The following is a 22059-nucleotide window of genomic DNA, read 5'->3' as shown; positions in this document are numbered from 1 at the left end:
AACCTGTGAGAGCGCGAGGAAAACTAAACCGCACGCGTTGCATGCCGTGTGGCGTGCTGATTCAGAGACACATGCCCGAGATCACACGTGATTCAAGTGAACATGCTCAAGATCACACGTGATTCAAACGAACATGCTCGCGATCACACGTGATTCAAGTGAACATGCTCAAGATCACACGTGATTCAAACGAACATGCTCGAGATCACACGTGATTCAAGTGAACATGCTCAAGATCACGCAGGATTCAAACGAACATGCTCAAGATCACACGTGATTCAAGTGAACATGCTCAAGATCACGCGGGATTCAAACGAACATGCTCAAGATCACACGTGATTCAAGTGAACATGCTCGAGATCACGCAGGATTCAAACAAACATGCTCGAGATCACGCGTGATTCAAATGAATGTTCACCCAATATCACTAACCACCTCTCTCTCCCCCCCCCCCCCCCCCCCCGTGGTGCTGGGCGGTCCAGGCCGACGCCGTTTCTCCCTGGTGCAGTCGGACTCGCTGCTGATGCGCATGCGCTCGGTTGCGAGCGACGAGCTCAGCCAGATGATGCAGCGGCGCATGAGCCAGGAGAACCCCATCCGCGCCAGCGAGACAGAGTTCGTCCAGCGGCTGCAGAGGCTGGTGGTGCTGGCCGTCAACCGGCTCATCTACCACGGTAACCATGGCGACCCGGACAGATTTACATTTCAATTTTAGGTGCCACACCCCTCTTACATACAGTGAGTGTGTACGAGGAGTGTAGGAGGGGGGGGGGGGGGGGGGGGAGTGAGTTGTGCAGAGTCTAGGTGCGCTCTGAACAAGTGAGTCTTGATTGACGTAGAAACCGCCGGCGTCGTGTTTTGTTTCGGTTTTGTGGGTCTAATTCGGTTTCCCGCCCCCTCCCCTCCTCTCCTCGGTCGCGCTCCAGACATGAGCCAGGACTTCTACCAGCTTCTAAACTTCCCCGAGACGCCGGACCACCTGCTGTCCACGCCCGACCCGGCCGACCCCGGCCACGACGAAGGCTGCTCCTCGTCTTCCTCTGTGCCGGCCTCCCCCGTCCCCTTCCCCCTCCCGCCCGCCAGCAAGAAGAGCTTCCAGAAGGACATCCTGCGGCTCATGATGGAGGGGATCAAACTCAGCCTGGTGGGTCCACGCTTGGGTTTAGCTTTCCAAGGTCCTGGGTCGGAATCCTGACGTTCCCCACGAATCGTTTGGAGCAAAGACGCAGAGATCTGCTGTCTGCTCCTTTTGTAAATGGAAGCCACCTCTAATCTGACAGTCATCTATTGTACATATACATATGCATAGTTTTTCAAATCATTTTGAAATTGTATTTCTACAACAGAGAATATGTGGCGTGTGTGTGTGTGTGTGTGTGTGTGTGTGTTCGTTCTGACCTGGTGCTCTACCCGTCCGCCGTCCCCCAGGGCAGTACAGGCCGCGGCGGGGCGCCCCACCAGCAGTGGCGGCGGATCCTGTGGTCCAGCCGGGACACCTTCCGGGTCCAGATCGGCCGGCTGCTGGTGCACACGCTCAGCCCCGCCCAGCCCCTCGCCGACCGCAAGGAGGCACTGGACTTTGTGTTCGACCCGCGGCACGGAGACATCCTGAGGGAGAGCCTGAGCCCGGGCCTGGAGGTGAGCGGTACCCGACGCCGGGACACAGCCCCGGGGGTTCTCTCAAGATGAAATGTGGAGGTTTAGCTGGAAAACACGCCGTTCAGATTATTGTCTCAATTATTGTTATTTGTGAAGCGTCATTTCAAAATATCAAGCCACAAACTTGTTGTTGTTACAGTGCTTCTTTTTTATACAAACAAAAAGACATCAAATAAAAAAGAGGCCTTGATGCATTCAAGACTCCACTTGACCTGGAAGATAAGTGTGTCCATTAGATCAGTTAGCCATAACTTCAGCAGATTATAGATTAACATTTTTGGATGTAAAATAGTGTCTAAAATGGGAAACGGTTTGCCCTCTCTCCGAGTGGGATGGGGTGGATATGAAAGTACAGCTCTCAGCATTGGGATGACCCATGAGGTGTCTTTATGCTGAGTCTGTGGATGGTGACAGATAAATGGACAGGCTGGATGTGGCCGCTGGGTCTCCTGGGTCTACCACACCGCTCCCCCCTTACTCGACATGACCGGCCACAATGCAACGTGACACGACTCCCCCACACTATATTTCCCTCCATCTATTTCTTTCTGTTTTTGTTTTTCGCTCGACCTATCTCTCCCCTCTCACTCTTTCTCCCCCTCTCACTCTTTCTCTCCGACTCTTTCTCTTGCTCTCTCACTCACTCACTCACCCACCCACTCTCACTCTCTGTCACTATTTCCCTCTCATTCTTTATCTCCATATATCTCCCCATCTCTTTTTCTTCGTCTCTCACTCTTTCCATCCCTCCCTCCCTCCCCCCCTCTGCAGCACGGGCCCAAGCTGGCTCTCTCGCTCCACGAGCTGCTCCACGACCACAAGGAGGGCCTGAGCCGCGAGGAGCAGAGCGCGGCCGCCGTGTTCATGACCTCCCTGAAGCTGTGCGGCCACCGCTGCATCCCGCCCAGCGCGCCCCACAAACCGGACCTCCTCAAGGCCATCAAGGAGGTACCAGGGGGGGACGGCCGGGGGCTCTGACCGGGTAGAAGGGGTATAGTGTAGATACATATCTATGTAGATATAGATATAATACCCAGGAGAGGGCCTCTGACTGGGTAGAAGTGGGTATATATACAGTATATGTGTATGTATGTATGTATGTATATCAATATATACAACTAAAGTGAACTGAAAGTCACTTGAGTTGTAATTGATCAAAGTCAGTAAGACAAGCTGACTTGGCTTTAACATTGATTCTTATTTATGTATGACTTTATGTATGATTTATCCTCATATAGGTGTTGTTTTTTTTGTGGTTCATTTGTTGTGTATTTTTCTACGAACCACAAAGCACTTAATCTCTGTTTGGCTCGTCTAGGAGAAGTTGAAATACGAGGCGGAAGAGAAAACCAGCAAGCTGGCGTGGGAGAAGAAAATGTCCAACACTCAGAAAAGGTGAGATAGAACTATTACATTATCTCCTGATTATCTCATCCTCCATTTTAAAGACCTGCACCCCGCTCAACAAAGACCAGCTCCTTGGTCCATCCTTAATGCCACCATAATATTAATAATATTAACAATAATAATAAAACATTAGATTTATAGAGTGCTTTTATAAATACTCAAAGATGCTTTACAGAGTGAACACAAAATAAAATCAGTTAATAAGAATGTATATTAGTAAAAAGATTAGAAAGGAGGAAGGGGTGAGAAGGGAAGGAGGTTACGTGGTGAAAGCGATCTTAAAAAGGTGGGTTTAAATGAAGGGAGTGTTGGCCTGTCGGTCGTGGTCGGGGAGGGAGTTCCAGAGGGAGGGTGCGGCGACTGATCAGGCCCTGTCACGTCACACCATGTCCTCTCTCCCCCTGCCTCAGTCTCATCCAGAGGCTGGACGGCAAGTCCCGCGACATCTCCAAGATCGCGGCGGACATCACCCAGAGCGTGTCGCTGCGGCAGGGCATGGAGAGGAAGAAGGTGATCCTGCACATCCGCAGCCTCTACAAGACCAACCTCAGCGCCAGCCGGCGCTGGCAGGAGCTGGTGCAGCAGCACACGCACGACCGGTGAGCTCCTGGGTCTGTAGACCCTGTGTACTGACACTGTGTACTGGTGGGTGGGGTCAGGTCTGCTCTAACAGCTCCTGCGTCTTTAGATGCTGTGTACTGGTGGGTCGGGTATGGTCTGGTCTCACAGCGCTGACTTTGATGCTTTTGAATTTGACCCTACTCCTTTTTTTTTTTTTAATTGCCTACCCCACCGTAACTAGTATTAAAACGTGTTTCCCCTTTAGCGATTGTCTTGAGGCCGTGCACGTCGTTAGTACCCATGTTAAACTTAATCTGTTCAAAATGTGGGGCTCCTCCCAGTTTATTCAGGTACATCGAGTGACATCATCGTTAAGTGTTTCTGTTGAATTCTCCTTAATCCCCCTCCCCCCCCGTGTCCGTCCTCCCGTCCCAGGGCCGTGTGGTACGACCAGGCATCCTACCCCACCTCCTGGCAGCTGGACCCCACCGAGGGCCCCAACCGGGAGCGGCGCCGGCTGCAGCGCTGCTACCTCACCATCCCCAACAAGTACCTGCTGAAGGACCGGCACAAGGCGGAGGGTGAGCAGCACGCCGCGCCCGCCCATGGGGGGCGTGTTGAGGCCCCCGTGGGGGCCTTACACGTCTGCCTGGTCCCAAGCCGGCCTTCTTAACCTATTTACATTCAGGGCATTTAGCAGATGCTTTTATCCAAAGCGACTTACAATAAGTACATTTGTCAGAAGAAAGAGAAACAACAATATATCGCTGTCGGTACGGTAAGGATGTTCATAGAAACAAGTGCCAAGCACTAACAATCACTAGGTTAACCCATTCCCCGTATACAACAAAGCTAGTTAGGATAAGATGCTACACAATGCAAAGTGCTATTGTTAAGTGCAAGGACGTACAACATACGATAAGTGCGTAACAGGGGTGGGGGGGCTAAGGGGGGAGGCTATGCAGAGTCCAGGTGAACTCTGAACAAGTGAGTCTTGAGTCTTTTGCGACTCTGCGGTCCTGACATCATGGAGCGAGCAGCTCGTTCCACCACTGCAGCGCCAAAATGTCTTTGTTTTGTTTTGTCTTCTCTAGACGCGGCCAAGCAGCCGCTGTCCTTCCTGTTTGAGGACAACACCCACTCGTCATTCTCGTCCACGGTGAAGGACAAGGCCACCAGCGAACCCATCAGGTACACGGCCCCCCTGAGCAGCACCACACTGGGGGACAGGAGCAAGAGGCTCTGGTGGGGGTGGAAGCTATCTGCAGTCCTTCTCAAGATCTCTTCCTTGCTATTTCAGGTGTTTCCTGCCTTCTCGGGGGCAAGGGTCAGTGGGGTGTCATTAATATGCGGCCTGCTAAGCCCTCTGAGACTGTAACTGTGATTAAGCGCGCTACGAATAAAGTTGGATTGAGTTGAATTGAGGAGAGCTTCTGCTGAATGTGTTTGTCTCACAGGTTCACCAGGAGATGCATCAGTGTTGCTCCCTCCGTAGAAACAGCAGGCGAGCTGCTCCTGGGTAACACACACAAACGCACACACACATGAATTTCCGCGCACACAAACAAAACGCACACATGCACACATGCACACAGACACACTACCTCCCTCCCTCCCTTTGTATAACAACAACAACAACAATCACAACCCCACACAACCACAACTGATGCCCCCAATGCGGAAGGCTCTGCAGTGTCTCACTGACCTTTCCCTTGTGTGTTCCAGGGAAGTCAGGGATGTACTTTGTGGAGGACAATGCCACGGACGCACACGACAGCCAGGTAACGCCAGGGGAGAGAGGGGGCAGAGGGGGTGAGGGAGGAGGGAGCGAGGGAGAGAGGGGGTGAGGGAGGGTGCACCACCCCAGGGATGTAGATAATGCATTGGTGGGGGGAACTGTCCCCGACCGACCTCTCTGAGTGCCCAGCTTGTGCTGATGTGTGTCTTTGTGTGTGTGTGTGTGTGTGTGTGTGCGTGTGTGCGTGTGTGCGTGCGTGCGTGCGTGCGTGCGTGCGTGCGTGCGTGTGTGTGTGTGGACAGAGCCCTCACGGGGAGCTGGAGGCCGCCTCGTTCTCCTGGACCTATGAGGAGATCAAGGAGGTGCACAAGCGCTGGTGGCAGCTCCGGGACAACGCCGTGGAGATCTTCCTCACCAACGGGCGCACCCTGCTGCTGGCCTTTGACACCACCAAGGTCAGGAGCCTCTCTCATCTCCCACGGGGTCTTGGGAGTGTACCGAGGTGGGGGTGGGGGGCTGACAGAAATGATCCATATCAACCACCACCCCCACCAACTGACCTTTTGCTGGATTGCCTCTCTCTCTCTCTCTCTCTCTCTCTCTCTCTCTCTCTCTCTCTCTCTCTCTCTCTCTCTCTCTCTCTCTCTCTCTCTCTCTCTCTCTCTCTCTCTCTCTCTCTCTCTCTCTCTCTCTCTCTCTCTCTCTCTCTCTCTCTCTCTCTCGCTCGCTCGCTCGCTCGCTCTCAGCAAATGCTTCTCTCTTGTGTCGATCGCGGGGAAATAAATAAAAAGGAAATAACCCATGACCTCTATAAATATAACAATACTAAATCAGGGCATACACTCCATTACGTTTATTCACCGTCCAGTTCCGCGACGACGTGTACCACAACATCCTGAACTCTGACCTCCCCAACCTGCTGGAGCACGGCAACATCAGCGCACTGACCCAGCTGTGGGGCTCGGGGCAGATCTCCAACTTTGAGTACCTGACGCACCTCAACAAGCACGCCGGGCGCTCCTTCAACGACCTCATGCAGTACCCCGTGTTCCCCTTCATCCTGAGGGACTACATCAGCGAGACGCTGGACCTGCAGGAGCCCAGCATCTACAGGTCAGTGTTGGGGGGGGGGGGGGCGGGGTCACCAACAAGGTGGGGGGGGGGGGTCACGGAGAAGGTGGGACAGATGGGGGCGGGGGGGCCACTCCCACACGCCCACTCCCACAAAACACGTGATTAGCTAGCCAGCTTTAGGACCAGGTCTGCCTAGCCTTGTGGAAGACTCCTGCGCAATAAGGGCATGGGCAGAGTGCACGCAGGTAGGCGGGTTAGTAGGTAGACAGACAGCGAGGCCATTCAATCATTTCATTCAGAGCATTTGATTAAATGCTTCTAAAATAAATGGTCTACCCAAACTATATTGTTAACTAAATTCAAAACAAGTCTCTTTAACATTGAATAAATGTGCATTCTGTTGCTGTTTGGCTGCCGCAGAGTAAATCACGCGTCCTTTAGTGGGAGAGATGTTTTTTCCGTGGCGTCTTGGTGCAGCGTTCCCAGATGGTCTCTCCGTGACACCAGAGGAAGTGCACGGCGGCGCCGTGAAGAAACAGATGCTCCGGCGTGATGTTGTCACGAGCAGCGACGCCCCCGCGCATCAACAGCTCCAACCAGCGCCACTTCGTTCAGCAAACATAACCTTTGCAATCGGACACATTTTAATTCGGGGCGTCGCTTCGTTTGACGTTTCCCAGACTGTGATGATGAACAGCGTCGAGCGCGGCTCCTCGGCTGCAACACAACAACGAGCGTCAATGTGCATGTTTACAGCCGGCTTGATTCCCATTGATAAGTTAAACACGATACGGGAGATGGATGGAAGGACCTTAACCGTCAGATCTCTGAGCCATCCGTCTCCGTCTCCCAGCAGATGCTGCACAGTAGGGGTGGGACGACATATTAACACGGCGATATATGGTCGCCCTTCTTCATGCGATATGAGAACCGGTACACTGGCACTAAATATCGTTCAGTTTGAACCATAATAAGGACGGTGATTTTGTATTCATAGTTAGACATATATCGTTATGTATCGTTATAGGATTGTCGAACAATATATTGATTATCATCAGGATATGATCAGGATATTATCGGTATTGTGGGCCGCATATCGTATCGTATTGTGAGGTACCCTGTGATTCCCACCCCCACTGCACAGTGGAGTCCCGCCTTCAGCAGCGTTCTGTCAGAGCCTGTAACGCTCTTCGTCATTCTAGTAGTCGATACCCCCTCGATCCGAGGCAGAGTCGAGGGTCACCACTGATCTAAATGTGGATTTGTCCACCTGAGGTGAAATGGTTTCATTTTGTTTGTTTTATTTTGACCTTTTCTCTTCTTGATCATACAGGAACCTAAACAAACCCATTGCCGTCCAGTCCAAGGAGAAAGAGGACCGATACGTCGACAACTACAAGGTATGTTAACCACGGTCTGCTGTGTGTGCGTGTCTGGGTGATCAAGTGTGTATGTGCACACTTGTGTATGTATATGTGTGTGTGTGTGTGTTTGCAAGTCTACTTTGTGTGTCTGGATGATTGAGTGTGTGTGTGTGTGTGTGCGTCTGCCTCAGTACCTGGAGGATGAGTACAAGAAGGGGATCCGTGAGGACGACCCCATGCCCCCGGTCCAGCCCTACCACTACGGCTCCCACTACTCCAACAGCGGCACCGTGCTGCACTTCCTGGTCCGCATGCCCCCCTTCACCAAGATGTTCCTGGCCTACCAGGGTGAGTCCACCCCCACCACCCCACACCACCACCATCACTACCATCATCACCACCCCACACCCCACACCACCACCATCACTACCATCATCACCACCACCACCACCACCCCACACCACCATCATCACTACTGTCATCACCACCACCCCACACCCCACACCACCACCATCACTACCGTCATCACCACCACCACCACCCCACACCCCACACCACCACCATCACTACCATCATCACCACCACCACCACCCCACACCCCACACCACCACCATCACTACCATCATCACCACCACCACCACCCCACACCCCACACCACCACCATCACTACCATCATCACCACCACCACCCCACACCCCCACCTACCAGCCTGATCCCCACCCTAACCACCACCATCACCACCAACCCCACCCACCACCACCACCACCCCACACCCCCACCTACCAGCCTGATCCCCACCATAACCACCACCATCACCACCACCACCCCCACCTACCAGCCTGATCCCCACCCTAACCACCACCACCACCACCACCCCACACCCCCACCTACCAGCTTGATCCCCACCATAACCACCACCACCACCACCACCCCACACCCCCACCTACCAGCTTGATCCCCACCATAACCACCACCATCACCACCCCACACCCCCACCTACCAGCCTGATACCCACCATCACCGCCAACCCCACCCACCACCACCACCACCCCATACCCCCACCTACCAGCCTGATCCCCACCATAACCACCACCACCACCACACACCCCCACCTACCAGCTTGATCCCCACCATAACCAACACCATCACGACCAACCCCACCCACCACCACCACGAGCTTCCACTACCCCCGACCACCACCACCACTACCATCACCACCACCATCACTACCGTCACCACCACCACTACCGTCATCACCACCACTACCGTCACCACCACCACCACTACCATCACCACCACCGCTACCGTCACCACCATCACCACCACTACCGTCACCAACCACTACCGTCACCACCACTACCGTCACCACCACCATCACTACCGTCACCACCACCACCATCACTACCGTCACCACCACCACCATCACTACCGTCACCACCAGCACCACCACCACTACCGTCACCACCAGCACTACCGTCACCACCACCACCACCACTACCGTCACCACCACCATCACTACCGTCATCACCACCATCACTACCGTCATCACCACCACCACTACCGTCACCACCACCACCACTACCGTCACCACCACCACCAGCACTACCGTTACCACCACCACCACTACCGTCACCACCACCACCACCACTGTCACCACCACCACCAGCACTACCGTCACCACCACCACTACCGTCACCATCACCACCACCACTACCACTACCGTCACCACTACCACCAGCACTACCGTCACCACCACCACCACCACCACTACCGTCACCACCCTTCAACACCACCACCACTACTGTCACCACCACCACCACTACCGTCACCGTCACCACCACTACCGTCACCATCACCACCACTACCGTCACCATCACCACCACCACTACCGTCACCACCACCCTTCAACACCACCACCACTACCGTCACCACCACCACTACCGTCACCACCACCACTACCACTACCGTCACCACCACCCTTCACCACCACCACCGCCACCACCCTCATGATCACCAGCACCACCACCACCCCTACCCTCCAACACCACCACCACCCACACCACCACAACACCCCAACCAACACCCCCACCAGCACACAATCATCACCAATAATAAGCAAATTTATTTGGGAAACTGGAAAAGCGGTAGACTGGAAAAGCCGTCGTCATGCCGACGGCTCTGTCTTGGAACCCCTTTGATGTGCGAATGGTTCCCTGAACTTCATTTTTTTTTTTCAAGTTTTGGTTTAGTTTCATGTTTCACAGCGTAACTGACCTTTTGATTAGCCACGTCTATCTGCAATGGATTTGTCTTTGCCCTTTTTGAAGTCTTTAAACAACCCCTCTCTCTCGCTCTCCCTCCCTCCCTCCCCACACCACACCTCTCCCTATCTGACTGGCTGCTCACATCATCCCGCCCTTTCTCTCCCTATCCCCATTCATTCTCCTCCTCCCCTTCATCTCTGCCCCCTCTGATCCTCTAAAGGGCTGCATCTCTTTATGTCCTCCTGAAACCACTGCGATTAAATAAAGGATTGGGGGGGTGGTGGTGGGCGGGGGGGCGATTTTAAAAGAGTTGCGGGGGCTGTTTGTAATTAAGTGTGTCTTGGGCCCCTCCTCCCCCAGACCAGAGCTTTGATATCCCCGACCGCACCTTCCACTCCATGAACACCACCTGGCGTCTCTCCTCCTTCGAGTCCATGACCGACGTCAAGGAGCTCATCCCCGAGTTCTTCTACCTGCCAGAGTTCCTGGTCAACCGAGAAGGTAGGAGACCCCCAGGGGGCGGGGCCACTGAGGAGGTAGGACAGGTGGGGGGGCGGGGCCACTGAGAAAGTAGGAGACCTAGGGGGCGGGGTCATGCAGAATGATGAAATAGTAGAGGGGGGGGGGGACGCATAGCAAGGTAGAGTTTGCCCATATCAGGTCATAACACCGGTCAGTGCACTTGTACATTCAGGGCATTTAGCAGAAGCTTTTATCCAAAAGCGACTTACACTCAAACGACATGACCACCTTCGCCGTGACCCTTGACCCCTCCCCTCCCCTCCCTCCTCCCAGGGTTCGACTTCGGCGTGCGTCAGAACAGCGAGCGGGTGAACCACGTGAACCTGCCGCCCTGGGCCCGCAACGACCCGCGGCTCTTCGTCCTGATCCACCGCCAGGCGCTGGAGTCGGACCAGGTGTCCCACACGCTGTGCCAGTGGATCGACCTGGTGTTCGGCCTCAAGCAGAAGGGCCGCGCCGCCGTGCACGCCATCAACGTCTTCCACCCCGCCGTACGTGGAGCGGGTTGAAGCCTTGGGGCGGGGGGGGGGGTAGGGGGTAGGGGAGGGGTAGAACGGAGCGGGATAGGGGGTGTAGTGGTGGTGGATGGGATGTCGCCCCGGTATCCCAGCCGGGAGGACATCCCATAACTTATAACTACCGTAACGTAGGCTCAGTATGGTGCTTGAAATGACCTAATTTCGAAACAATCGCTGGCACAATCGCTGCCTTGGCGCATAGTGTTTTGAAGTATAAAATGGAATAGAATGAACAATAATTGAATATGGTGTTAGAATAGCTATATTATGACCCTGTAATATGCATTGCTTGTTAGGATATGAATCTTTATATTTCTTAGTATTTTCTTTTTTTCTAGCATTTTACTCTTTTTAGAATATTCTGCCCTAAATAGGTAGTTAGTGGTTACTTGTCATGTGAATGTCAGAGCCCAGTCTGACTCATGTTGACTTGAATAAACCTAATAATCAAGGGATCTGCCTGCTTGATACTAATCAGTAATCAAGTAATCAGTAAACAGTAATCAAGATTAAATTATCCTAGTAATCCATTTTCGGGTAAAACAACAACAATACAACTACAAATAGTTGTATTTTATGGTGACACACTTGCTTGTATGCACATGACATATAATAGGATGTATAATTTGATGATAATATGATGTATAATGTGATGAGGTATAATTAGATGTATAATGTGATGAGGTATAATTGGATGTATAATAGGATTTATAAAACGGGGGGCCTAAATCAAGCGATCTGATTGGTTCCCAACCGTTGTATATTGAGCGTATACACACAGCTATGACGCCCGTTCAGTTTACAGAGTCCAGTATCACTCCACGCCTAACTTGAACTGTTGTTTATTTATATATAAAAGCGATAGCATAGTTCACTGAAGCCTAAAAAAAGCCTGTAAAGCAATAGGCACACGGTCGCCGGCAATTTAGCCTTCTAAATTGCTAAATTGCCGGCGAACCAAGCTACCGTCTCTAGCCTTCTCTCTGAAGGACGCTAGTGTGTTGCATAGCAACCGCCGTACACTTTGCCGGCAGCCAGGAGGGACTACTTTTCTGTATTCGTTAAAAAAAATGCTTTTCCGACTTTCTCGCTTTTTCAAAATTGAGGGTGTCTATGACTTTAATTTCGCCATATTTACGTAACCGTTTTATAAAAGCAATAGATCACTTCAGTCAGTGATATACGGTCATTATACCACGGCCTGTCGTGATCTATTGCTTAAATATAACATGATGATAACATGACATTTAACACCATGCATAGTGTAATGAACTGTAATAGGATGTATATAATGAATATGATGATGGTGCTGATGATTCCTGACCTCCCGGTTGCCCCAGACCTACTTCGGGATGGACGTGTCGGCGGTGGAGGACCCGGTGCAGCGGCGGGCCCTGGAGACCATGATCAAGACGTACGGCCAGACCCCCCGGCAGCTGTTCAGCGGGACCCACGTGGGCCGGGCCGGGTCGCGGCTCCTGATGGACGGGGAGCTGCCCGCCGCCATGGGGCTGCTGGTGCAGCTCGCCTTCAGGGAGAACCGCGAGCAGGCCAAGGAGATCGTCTACCCGGTATGTATGTATGTATGTATGTATGTATGTATGTGTATGTGTATGTGTGTGTGTGTGTGTGTGTGTGTGTGTGTGCCTCTAGAGCTGGCCTATACATTGAGTAACTTTTTTTTTTCTAAGATCTTTTTTTGTATTTTGCTCTAAATATTGAAGATCTTATGTTTAAAGAAATGTGTAAAAATAAAAGAAAACTCCTGGCGAAACCTGCCTTGATTGGTTGAACGTCAAAGAAGTATGGTCAATGGAGGTTTTATGGAAAAAACTGATACAATGGTCTATCTTACTACATTGATGTTCTCCTTTTGACACCCTTTAACGTAAAAAGAAACGTATCTCAAGACCCAATCACAATCACTCTTGGTCCTTTCCAGGACCAAGGCCTAGAGTAGGACACACACAGTATGCACACACCACCCCTCTCACTGGTCCTGCTCCCCCCCTCCTCAGAGCCCCCTCCCCTGGATCAAGGGGCTGAAGTGGGGTGAGTACGTGGGGTCCCCCAGCGCCCCGGACCCCGTGGTCTGCTTCAGCCAGCCCCACGGAGAGCGGTTCGGCTCCCTGCTGGCCCTGCCCACGCGGGCCATCTGCGGCCTGTCGCGAAAGTTCTGCCTCATGATGATCTACAGCAAGGAGCAAGGTAAGCCTCGCCTCACCCTATGGCCCTGTTCCATCGGCGCTTTAGGCAGCGGCAAGTTCAGCCATGCCGGGTCGATTTTCCATTTCTGTTACCGGTTTTAAAACGCAGTGTTAACCTAAACCTCCAATAGGCCTTCAGTGGAGAATAGCTTTTGTCTTATTAAAATCTCTGTCTTTCTTTTTTATCTTTTTCTCTTTGTCTCTTTCCGTGTGTGTGTGTGTGTGTGTATGTGTGTGCAGGCGTGAGGAGCATGCACAGCACGGACATCCAGTGGTCAGCCATCCTGAGCTGGGGCTACGCTGACAACATGCTGCGGCTGAAGAGCAAGCAGAGCGAGCCGCCCATCAACTTCATCCAGTGCTCTCAGCTGCACCAGGTAGGGCTGGCAGCACCTGGCAGTATCTCTCTCTCACACACACACACACACACACACACACACACACACACACACACACACACACACACACACACACACACACACACACACACACACACACACACACACACACACACACACAATCATCACACATACACGTACACACGTACACACATACACATCCATACAATCAACACACATGTACACACACACATAAACATACAATCAACACATACACACACCCATACAATCCACATACACACATGCACAAGCACTTATAATCCACACACAGAAGCACATACATTACACACACATACAGTCCACACATACATTCCACACGTACACACACACACACACAGGTGGTTTATGTACCCCTTAACTGGAGGATTCCCCTGGAAAGAAGCAGTGGAAAATTAAGCCCCCTCGCCCCTTCTCCTTCTGTCCTTTCTTTCTCTCTCACCCTCATTCTTATTCTCATTCTCTTTATTTCTCTCTCTCTCCCTATATCACTCTCATTCTCTCTCTCTCTCTCTCTCTCTCTCTCTCTCTCTCTCTCTCTCTCTCTCTCTCTCTCTCTCTCTCTCTCTCTCTCTCTCTCTCTCTCTCTCTCTCTCTCTCTCTCTCTCTCTCTCTCTCTCTCTCTCTCTCTCTCTCTCTGTGTGTGTGTAACTTGATCGCTCTCTCGCTCTATTCTCACATTCTCTCTGTGTGTCCCTCTTGCATGTTCTCTCTCCATCTCTCTCTCTCTCTCCCTCTCTCCCTCTCTCTCTCTCTCTCCCCCCCCTCCCCACCAGGTGACGAGCTGTGCCTGGGTGCCTGACGGCTGTCAGCTCTTCACAGGTAGCAAGTGTGGAGTCATCACCGCCTACAGCAACCGCTTCACCAGCACAACGGTAGGTTGCTATGGAAACGGTCCACCCACCCGCCCGCTACCTCTCCAGCCGTAAGCACGATTCTCCTCCCAGCCAATGGGATCCTCTCTCGGCCTGTTCTGCCTCCTGTAACCCAAGTGGCAGAACTGCATGGACGGTTTTTGTTGGGGTGTCATCACTTTATGCCGTTCCCCCTCAAAGGTCAATCGAATAAGTCAATAAAAAGTGAGCAATATTGCACATAATATCACGGAATTGCACATTGTCCAGTGTGTGTGGGGATGGTTTGGGGGGGTAGAGAGAGGGATAGATGGATATAGAGAGAGAGAAAGAGTCTTATGGGCCTCCTGATATTTAAATCAGAATGACCAGCGGGATACAGCAGCACTACTACAATATTCAGTCCTAGTAGTACAGGTTGAGTCTCCACTCCAGCCTTCCACCTCCACCTGAGCATCCACCCACCATCTATCATCCACTGCTCCCCTCCCCCACCCTCCGCCTCTTCCTCTGACTCCATCACCACGCTACAACGCTCAGGGTCATTCCAGCTGTGAATCATCTGTAATCGCGTACGGCACCTCCGCCCTGGAGGCGCACGTGATCGTCCCGAGTCCTCGCTCAGGAGGCACGGAGCCGGGGCGGTTTTCAGTGATCTTTGGCTGTGCTACCTGGTGACTAACCCACTAACCACCAGCCGCCAGCAGACTGTGAGCTGGTGCCGGTGTGGCGGAGGCCCATCTGACGAAGGTCTAGTACCCCGAACACTACAGGCAGTAAAGGCTCCATCGTCGCGTTGAGTGTTCAATTCAACCGCGCACTACAGCGCTGGATGTGTGAGTCTCTCTGGCTCAATGTGAAGAGGACTAAAAGGAGGGACTGCAGACCTAACAACACAACGCTTTACTAAACCTCTGATACCGAGATGGAACCGTTTGACTGTTTGAACGGTTTCTCTAAATCTGTACATTTTGGGTTTATTTGTGGAAGCGTGTGTGTGTGGTTCTGACCTCTGGCTGACCTCTGGCCTGTATGGGGCGGCATGTGGCTCAGGAGGTAGAGCAGGGTCGGCTGGCACCCGCAAGGTTGCTTGTTTGATCCCCGGCTCCTCCTAGCTGGGTGTCGAGGTGTCCCTGGGCAAGACACCTCACCCAGCCAGCTCCTGACCAGCTGGCTGTCGCCTCGCGTGGTTGACACCGCAGTCGGTGTGTGAATGTGTGCATGAATGGGTGAACGTTAGGCGATATTGTAAAGCGTTTTGAGCGGCCACTGGTTAGAAAAGCACTATATAAATGCAGTCTGTTTATTTGTTGTATTACCCAGCCGTCGGAGATGGAGGTGGAGAGCCAGGTGCACCTGTACGGCCACACGGGCGAGGTGACGGGCCTGTTCGTCTGCAAGCCCTACAGCATCCTCATCAGCGTCAGCCAGGACGGCACCTGCATCCTCTGGGACCTCAACAGGTACACACCCCCCCCCCCCCCCCGGAAATAACACCTGCTGTTGGCATAGCATGGGGTGGGTGGTGGGGTAGGCATCCTTGAGCAAGAAGCCCTTAACCCCTTTTCCTGCTCCTGAATGACATAATAACTGAATTCAGTGGTGCAAGATGTTAGTAAAGAGAGCTACATGAATGCTAACGCTACTTAGCACTAACCGTGACGTCTCCCCGCGGCGCTGCTACAGGCTGTGCTACGTCCAGAGCCTCACGGGCCACAAGAGTCCGGTGACGGCCGTGTCTGGCAGTGAGACAACCGGGGACATCGCCACCGTCTGTGACTCAGGTGAGAGGACAGACAGACCAACACACACGCACCAACGCATGCACGCATGCACACACACACACACACACACACACACAACACACACACACACACACACACACACACACACACGCTCCCACACATGCACATACACACGTCAAACACACACACATACCAAAACACACACACAGCAAAACACACACACACACACACACACACACACACACACACACACACAGCATGTGACCCTCTGCTTCGTCCCCGGCCGCGTCCAGTGGGCGGCGGCAGTGACCTGCGCCTGTGGACGGTGAACGGCGACCTGATTGGCCACGTCCACTGCCGGGAGATCATCTGCTCCGTGGCGTTCTCCAACCAGCCCGAGGGCGTGTCCGTCAACGTCATCGCCGGGGGGCTGGAGAACGGCGTCGTCAGGTAACGTGGTGTGTGTGTGTGTGTGTGTGTGCGCATGTTTGTCAATGTGTGTGTGTATGTGTCACTGTGTGTGTGTGTATGTGTCACTTTTGTGTGCGTGCGTGTAACTGCGTGTGTGTGTGTGTGTGTGTGTGTGTGTGTGTGTGTGTACGTGCGTGTGTGTCACGATGTGTGCGTGTGCACACGTGTTACTGCCTGTGTAACTACGTGTGTGTGCGTGTGTGTGTAACCTGCGTGTTTCACGCGGTTGAGTCACTGTGTGTGTCTTGTGCCGCGGGCGCCTCTAGGTTGTGGAGCACGTGGGATCTGAAGCCGGTGAGAGAGATCACCTTCCCCAAGTCCAGCAAACCCATCATCAGGTACCCCGGGCTCTGCTCCCCCCTCCTCTCTGCCTCATTACATGAACACATGAGAGCACCGCTGAGACCACAGGCACCAAAACAACACAAATGATGTCGTTCCAAACGCGTTTCTAAAATAAGGCCCAAAGAGTGAAATGAGAGGAGACTTGGTCGACGAAATGATTTCAACAGCTCGCGTTGAGTTTGTGAAATCATTTCAAAATGCTTGTTTACAACCAATCAGAAACCAGGCAGTTCAACAGAGACCCCCGCTCCCTCTGAGGGCGGTTCGTCTCAGTGTCGGTCAGCTCAGAAAGTAGAGCGGGTTCACTAGTAACACAAAGGTCGCTAGTTCGATCCCCGGCTCCTCCTAGCCGAGTGTCGAGGTGTCCCTGAGCGAGACGCCGCGCCCTAACTGCGAGAATGTGTGTATGCTCGCTTTGGAAAAAAAGGTCAAAATAAAATGCACCCTGGTGGTTCACCTGGTAGAGCGTGTACCATTAAGGCCCAGTCCTTACCGCAGAAACCAGGGTTTGATTCCTGCGCGTGGTCCTTTGCGGCATGTCTTCACCTCTCTCTCCCATACCTCCCCGTCTTACTCTGCAATAAAAAAATAAATATATAAATGAAATAAAAATAAAAAAATAAAATAAAAATAAATAAAATGCCCTGAAGTTGTGTGCGTGGCTCCAACCCCTGTCCCTCTCTCTTCCAGCCTGACGTACTCCTGCGACGGCCACCACCTGTACACGGCCAACAGCGAGGGCACGGTGATGGCCTGGTGCCGGCGGGACCAGCAGCGCATGAAGCTGCCCATGTTCTACTCCTTCCTCAGCAGCTACGCCGCCGGCTGAGGTCCCCGTCGCTGCTGCGGCTCCTCTCCTCACCACCAACCACCACCACTGCTACTACTACTGCTCCTGCTGCAGCAGCTGTCCCATGCACGTGGCCCTGCCCCCCGCCTCCCCCTCTGCATGGCCCCGCCCTCCCCCCTCCACCCTCCCCCCTGTCAGTCTCTCCTCTTCCTCGTCTCTGGAAGAGGGTGTATGCGGTACGCGATACGCGATCCTCCCGATCGAAGCTGAAGCCATCGCAGCCATCGCTGGTCGGACACAAACTGTTCCAGAGCTATGGCCCGGCAGGGAACCGTGGCGGCTGTAGTATTAGACATGTATATATAATTTATAGAGCGCGAGGAATGAGGATAAGGCGAGGCTCGGGTCCAGGGCCGAAATGGAGTCTTTCTACGTCGCCGCCGCAGTGATCCGTCCGTCTCAGTTTGGCATTTTGAGTCTCACTGAGGCGAGCCAGCTCGCACCCTTCGATCTCACCGATTGATGCCGTCGACTGTCGCCGTCTCGGGGAAGCTGCTACAAGGAGGGGGCCGAGCTCGCCGCAGTCTGGATGCTCTCCCCCGCCCCCCAGCCTCCCCGCCCCCCCCCCCCCCACACCCCTCACTCATCCAGGGGTGTAACGCTGAGACTAGCCGTCGTGAGGCACTGCGACCAGCCTGGGGTGTGGCACTGGGACCAGCCTGGGGTGTGGCACTGGGACCAGCCTGGGGTGTGGCACTGGGACCAGCCTGGGGTGTGGCACTGGGACCAGCCTGGGGTGTGGCACTGGGACCAGCCTGGGGTGTGGCACTGGGACCAGCCAGGGGTGTGGCACTGGGACCAGCCTGGGGTGAATCAAGGCTGCGGCGGAGAGGCTGTGGACCGAGGCCTGCCCTGGCGAGAGGGGCTGCCCTGGAAGGAGCGGGACGGTGCCCTTCTCAAGGCTGAACACTATAGCTTTATATATATATCTTTGTATCTATCGGTGTACATAGATGGAGATATGTATATGTGTACAAACCTGCCAGGGGCCGGGAGATATTAGTTTTGTTTGCGTTGTTCCGTGTGTTTTTTCGGACTGTTTCGCATGTAGGAATGTTGATGACGATGATGATGGTATGTGTGTGTGTGTGTGTGTGTGTGTGTGCGTGTCTATTTATGTGGTTTGCAGGGCATGTGTGAGCACACTATGTGTCTTGTGTGTGTGCTTGCGTGTGCATGCACACCCTCAAGCGGGGGGGGGGGGGGGGGGGCGTTTTCTCCTTCTGCATTCCCGCGTCAGGCCTGCCTTGGTCGATCCCTGACTCTCGCTGTCATGCCTTCTTCTCCCCGTCCTGCTTTCGGGCCGACGCAGCGCCTGTGGTTTGATTCGGTGTCTCCGCGGCCAAGAGGAAGACACCGCTCCAGGGCCCCGCCTCTTGCCTCCTGTCCCTCTCTGGAGCCCACGCCTCGGAGACGGCTGAAGACGACCTGTAGAAAGCCGGACCCGAGGAAGGCGATGTACTCGCTAAACCAACGTTGGACGCCATTGTGGCGCCGTGTGGTCACTGTGTGTGTGTGTGTGTGTGTGTGTGTGTGTGTGTGTGTGTGTGTGTGTGTGTGTGTGTGTGTGTGTGTGTGTGTGTGTGTGTGTGTGTGTGTGTGTGTGTGTGTGTGTGTGTGTGTGTGAACCTGGATAGTGGACACCAGGCATTCAGTTAAGGGGTGTGGTGAAGGACTTCTGAAGGGCGGGCGGGGCGGGCGGGGTGGTGGTGGTAAGTGGCTCTATTAAATGAGCAAAAAGGAGATCACAACTAACCAGGGTGACCCCCACCCACCACCCTCCTGCTGTTCTGTTCATTATCCACCCATACTGCTTAATATGTCTTCTTTAGTTTTTTATTACAACATGTAACAACTTCTCTTCAGTCGAGGCGGTGAAGTGATTGGAGCGCCGTCTTATCCGCGGAGTTGAAACACAATCAAACATCCCTATATTCCCTGTGTCATTCGTTCTCTGCACTTTCACTATTTGTTTTGTGGTTCTCTGTTGTTTTTTTCGTGAGTGAAATGGAAGATTTTGAAGCACTTTTACCCTTACCTGGCCGCCGGGCTGCAGTTTAATCTGCGGCCTGCTACTGACCGGCGATGTGGTGGGTACGTGAAGACCACGATAGTATTTCAACAATACGGTCCGAGCAGAAATGCGATACAGCGGATCGATGGACGACCGCGATGAATTTTGTTATAACGTGCAATGGAAAAAGTAACCAATAATTGTTAACTTGATTGTTTCGGTAACCGTATCCATAATTCCAACGTTTTCATCGGGACAAGCATTTAAATGTGTTTTGCCTTTTTGTGGTCAACTGAGAAAGAATTTTGTATTGTATTGCAATTCTAAATATGAATCAAATGAGTTAGGAGAAAGGGAAAGTTCCTTAGCATTCCATGGTGTTGTCATGCCTTTTTCCCCCAGTCTTTGTCGGCTTCACCTCTATCCTGGAGTACCAGACTGAACTCTTGTTACCTGCTTGCAAGAGGCCATTTTGATGTTCCTTATTTGTACGATGGCTCTGCGGAAGTTTACAATGGTTTCACTGTGCTGTCCTGATGTACATTTCCCTGCTGACACCCTTTCTACAACTGGCTCTTGTGAACTATTACACGTATGAGGTTGTTACGAATGTTGTGTTGAGAAAATGGAGGGGAAAAATATATACAGGGAGAAGTGGAAAACTGAATAAGTGTGTTTATGTTTTGGACCGTTTAGTGTTTTGTTGCAGATCTAAGAGCGCCTGTCTCCTCCACATACTCACGTTGGATCCAAAATGGCCTGTTTCCAAATTAGCATCAACATTAAAATCTGTTCTGAAGATTCAGCAATAAGGTCATGTTTTAGGTTTTTGAGTGATTCAATGATTAGACTATTAGGCTATAAATATAAACATATTGGAAACATTACGCAACATGTCTGCTTTGACTTTTTAATAATACAACTTTTTTTTTATTGCCCTTTTGGTCAAGGAAAACATTTTTTTGTCAATAATCCAAAACAACGAATGTATCGGTCAAACTCGGTAAATTCCCTGGGCTAATCAGGGAAAACAATGCTGTCGAAGCTGGTCCGCTATAAAATTGGGAGACCTCCAAATCTGTAGCGTGTTCTGCAGGGATGGAGCCGAGAGAGATCTCGATATCACACACACACACACACACACACACACACACACGAAAACACACACACATATGGAGGCGCGCACACACACACACACACACACACACACACACACACACACACACTGTACACAGGCTGCCGTTGGACCTCCAGGTTGATGCTTGGTTCCTGCCCCACATATTGGCTCGTCATCGAGAGATTCCCCCTGCTGCTGCGTGCGTAATACACTCCAGGTCCGTCCGTGGTGCCTTCCAGGTCTGCCCATTCGGATTCCTCTCGCTAAACGGAATATGCGTGATTGCACGATTCGTTATAAGGCGAGGCACTGCTGAGCGCTGTCGGGGGAATCTCAGTCCACGCCGCGGATCGTTTTTTTTTTTGGATGAAAGCAACGTAAGCGGGATTTCCTTTTTCCTCAGCCTTCTGCTCGTTTTGAACATTTGACAGCTCGGTTGGGTGGAGTCAATCCGGAATTCTCCACATTGGAATCGCTGGCACACACACACATTTCAGGTAGGTGGTGGCGCATTGCCTGCATTATCCCGCACGTAGATTCAGTCGTTCTGCGATGACTGAAATATCATCGATTTATCATTTTTGTGTACCCAAAACAAGGCGTTTTAGAGGAGCGTGGGATGCGTCTGTGTTGAGCGGTGCTGATGAGGGCCGCATCGTGTGTGATGGCTTTAGGATGGAGCCGTGCAGGAGAACGCCTTGTTTAATGGAGAACACTGTACTGGGGAACAGGCCTGGTGGTCGCGTGTCATGGAGCAGGCGACTGGGGGATGACTTGGATAGCACCACTGGCCTTTGTGGTTAATTGGGAATAGGGCACAAATGAAGGGCCTTGTGGTTTCAGTGGGGGGTGTTCTGGTAAAGCTTGGATCCCTCTTGGTTTCATCATGGCCATTTCGGGGTGCGACCTGAGAGGGGGATTCCACTGAATACCGGTTTTACCCCAGCACTGCCC

General features: G+C 52.5%; 1 protein-coding gene across 1 annotated transcript in view; it reads left to right on the top strand.

The window, feature by feature from the left end:
* lyst (lysosomal trafficking regulator) overlaps positions 1-20825 on the top strand; it is a 59038-nt gene extending 38213 nt beyond the window's left edge. Inside the window, exons 29-53 of the mRNA XM_084470958.1 lie at positions 483-674; positions 927-1144; positions 1429-1638; positions 2431-2607; positions 2978-3054; positions 3477-3665; positions 4063-4208; positions 4722-4818; positions 5085-5146; positions 5353-5408; positions 5668-5820; positions 6234-6478; positions 7773-7839; positions 7995-8151; positions 10428-10568; positions 10863-11080; positions 12448-12678; positions 13126-13315; positions 13555-13691; positions 14486-14584; positions 15887-16026; positions 16250-16347; positions 16602-16758; positions 17046-17117; positions 17815-20825. Of these exons, the coding sequence (XP_084327084.1) occupies positions 483-674; positions 927-1144; positions 1429-1638; positions 2431-2607; positions 2978-3054; positions 3477-3665; positions 4063-4208; positions 4722-4818; positions 5085-5146; positions 5353-5408; positions 5668-5820; positions 6234-6478; positions 7773-7839; positions 7995-8151; positions 10428-10568; positions 10863-11080; positions 12448-12678; positions 13126-13315; positions 13555-13691; positions 14486-14584; positions 15887-16026; positions 16250-16347; positions 16602-16758; positions 17046-17117; positions 17815-17953 (3668 nt within the window). The 3' untranslated portion in view covers positions 17954-20825. The remainder of the gene's footprint in view (positions 1-482; positions 675-926; positions 1145-1428; positions 1639-2430; positions 2608-2977; positions 3055-3476; positions 3666-4062; positions 4209-4721; positions 4819-5084; positions 5147-5352; positions 5409-5667; positions 5821-6233; positions 6479-7772; positions 7840-7994; positions 8152-10427; positions 10569-10862; positions 11081-12447; positions 12679-13125; positions 13316-13554; positions 13692-14485; positions 14585-15886; positions 16027-16249; positions 16348-16601; positions 16759-17045; positions 17118-17814) is intronic.
* Positions 20826-22059: the final 1234 nt, after the last annotated feature.

Source organism: Micromesistius poutassou (genome assembly GCF_964030765.1).
Source record: "Micromesistius poutassou genome assembly, chromosome: 7".
Classification (NCBI taxonomy): Eukaryota; Metazoa; Chordata; class Actinopteri; order Gadiformes; family Gadidae; genus Micromesistius; species Micromesistius poutassou.
Note: the sequence above shows the minus strand (reverse complement) of the source record. Positions and strands in the feature narration are given on the sequence as shown.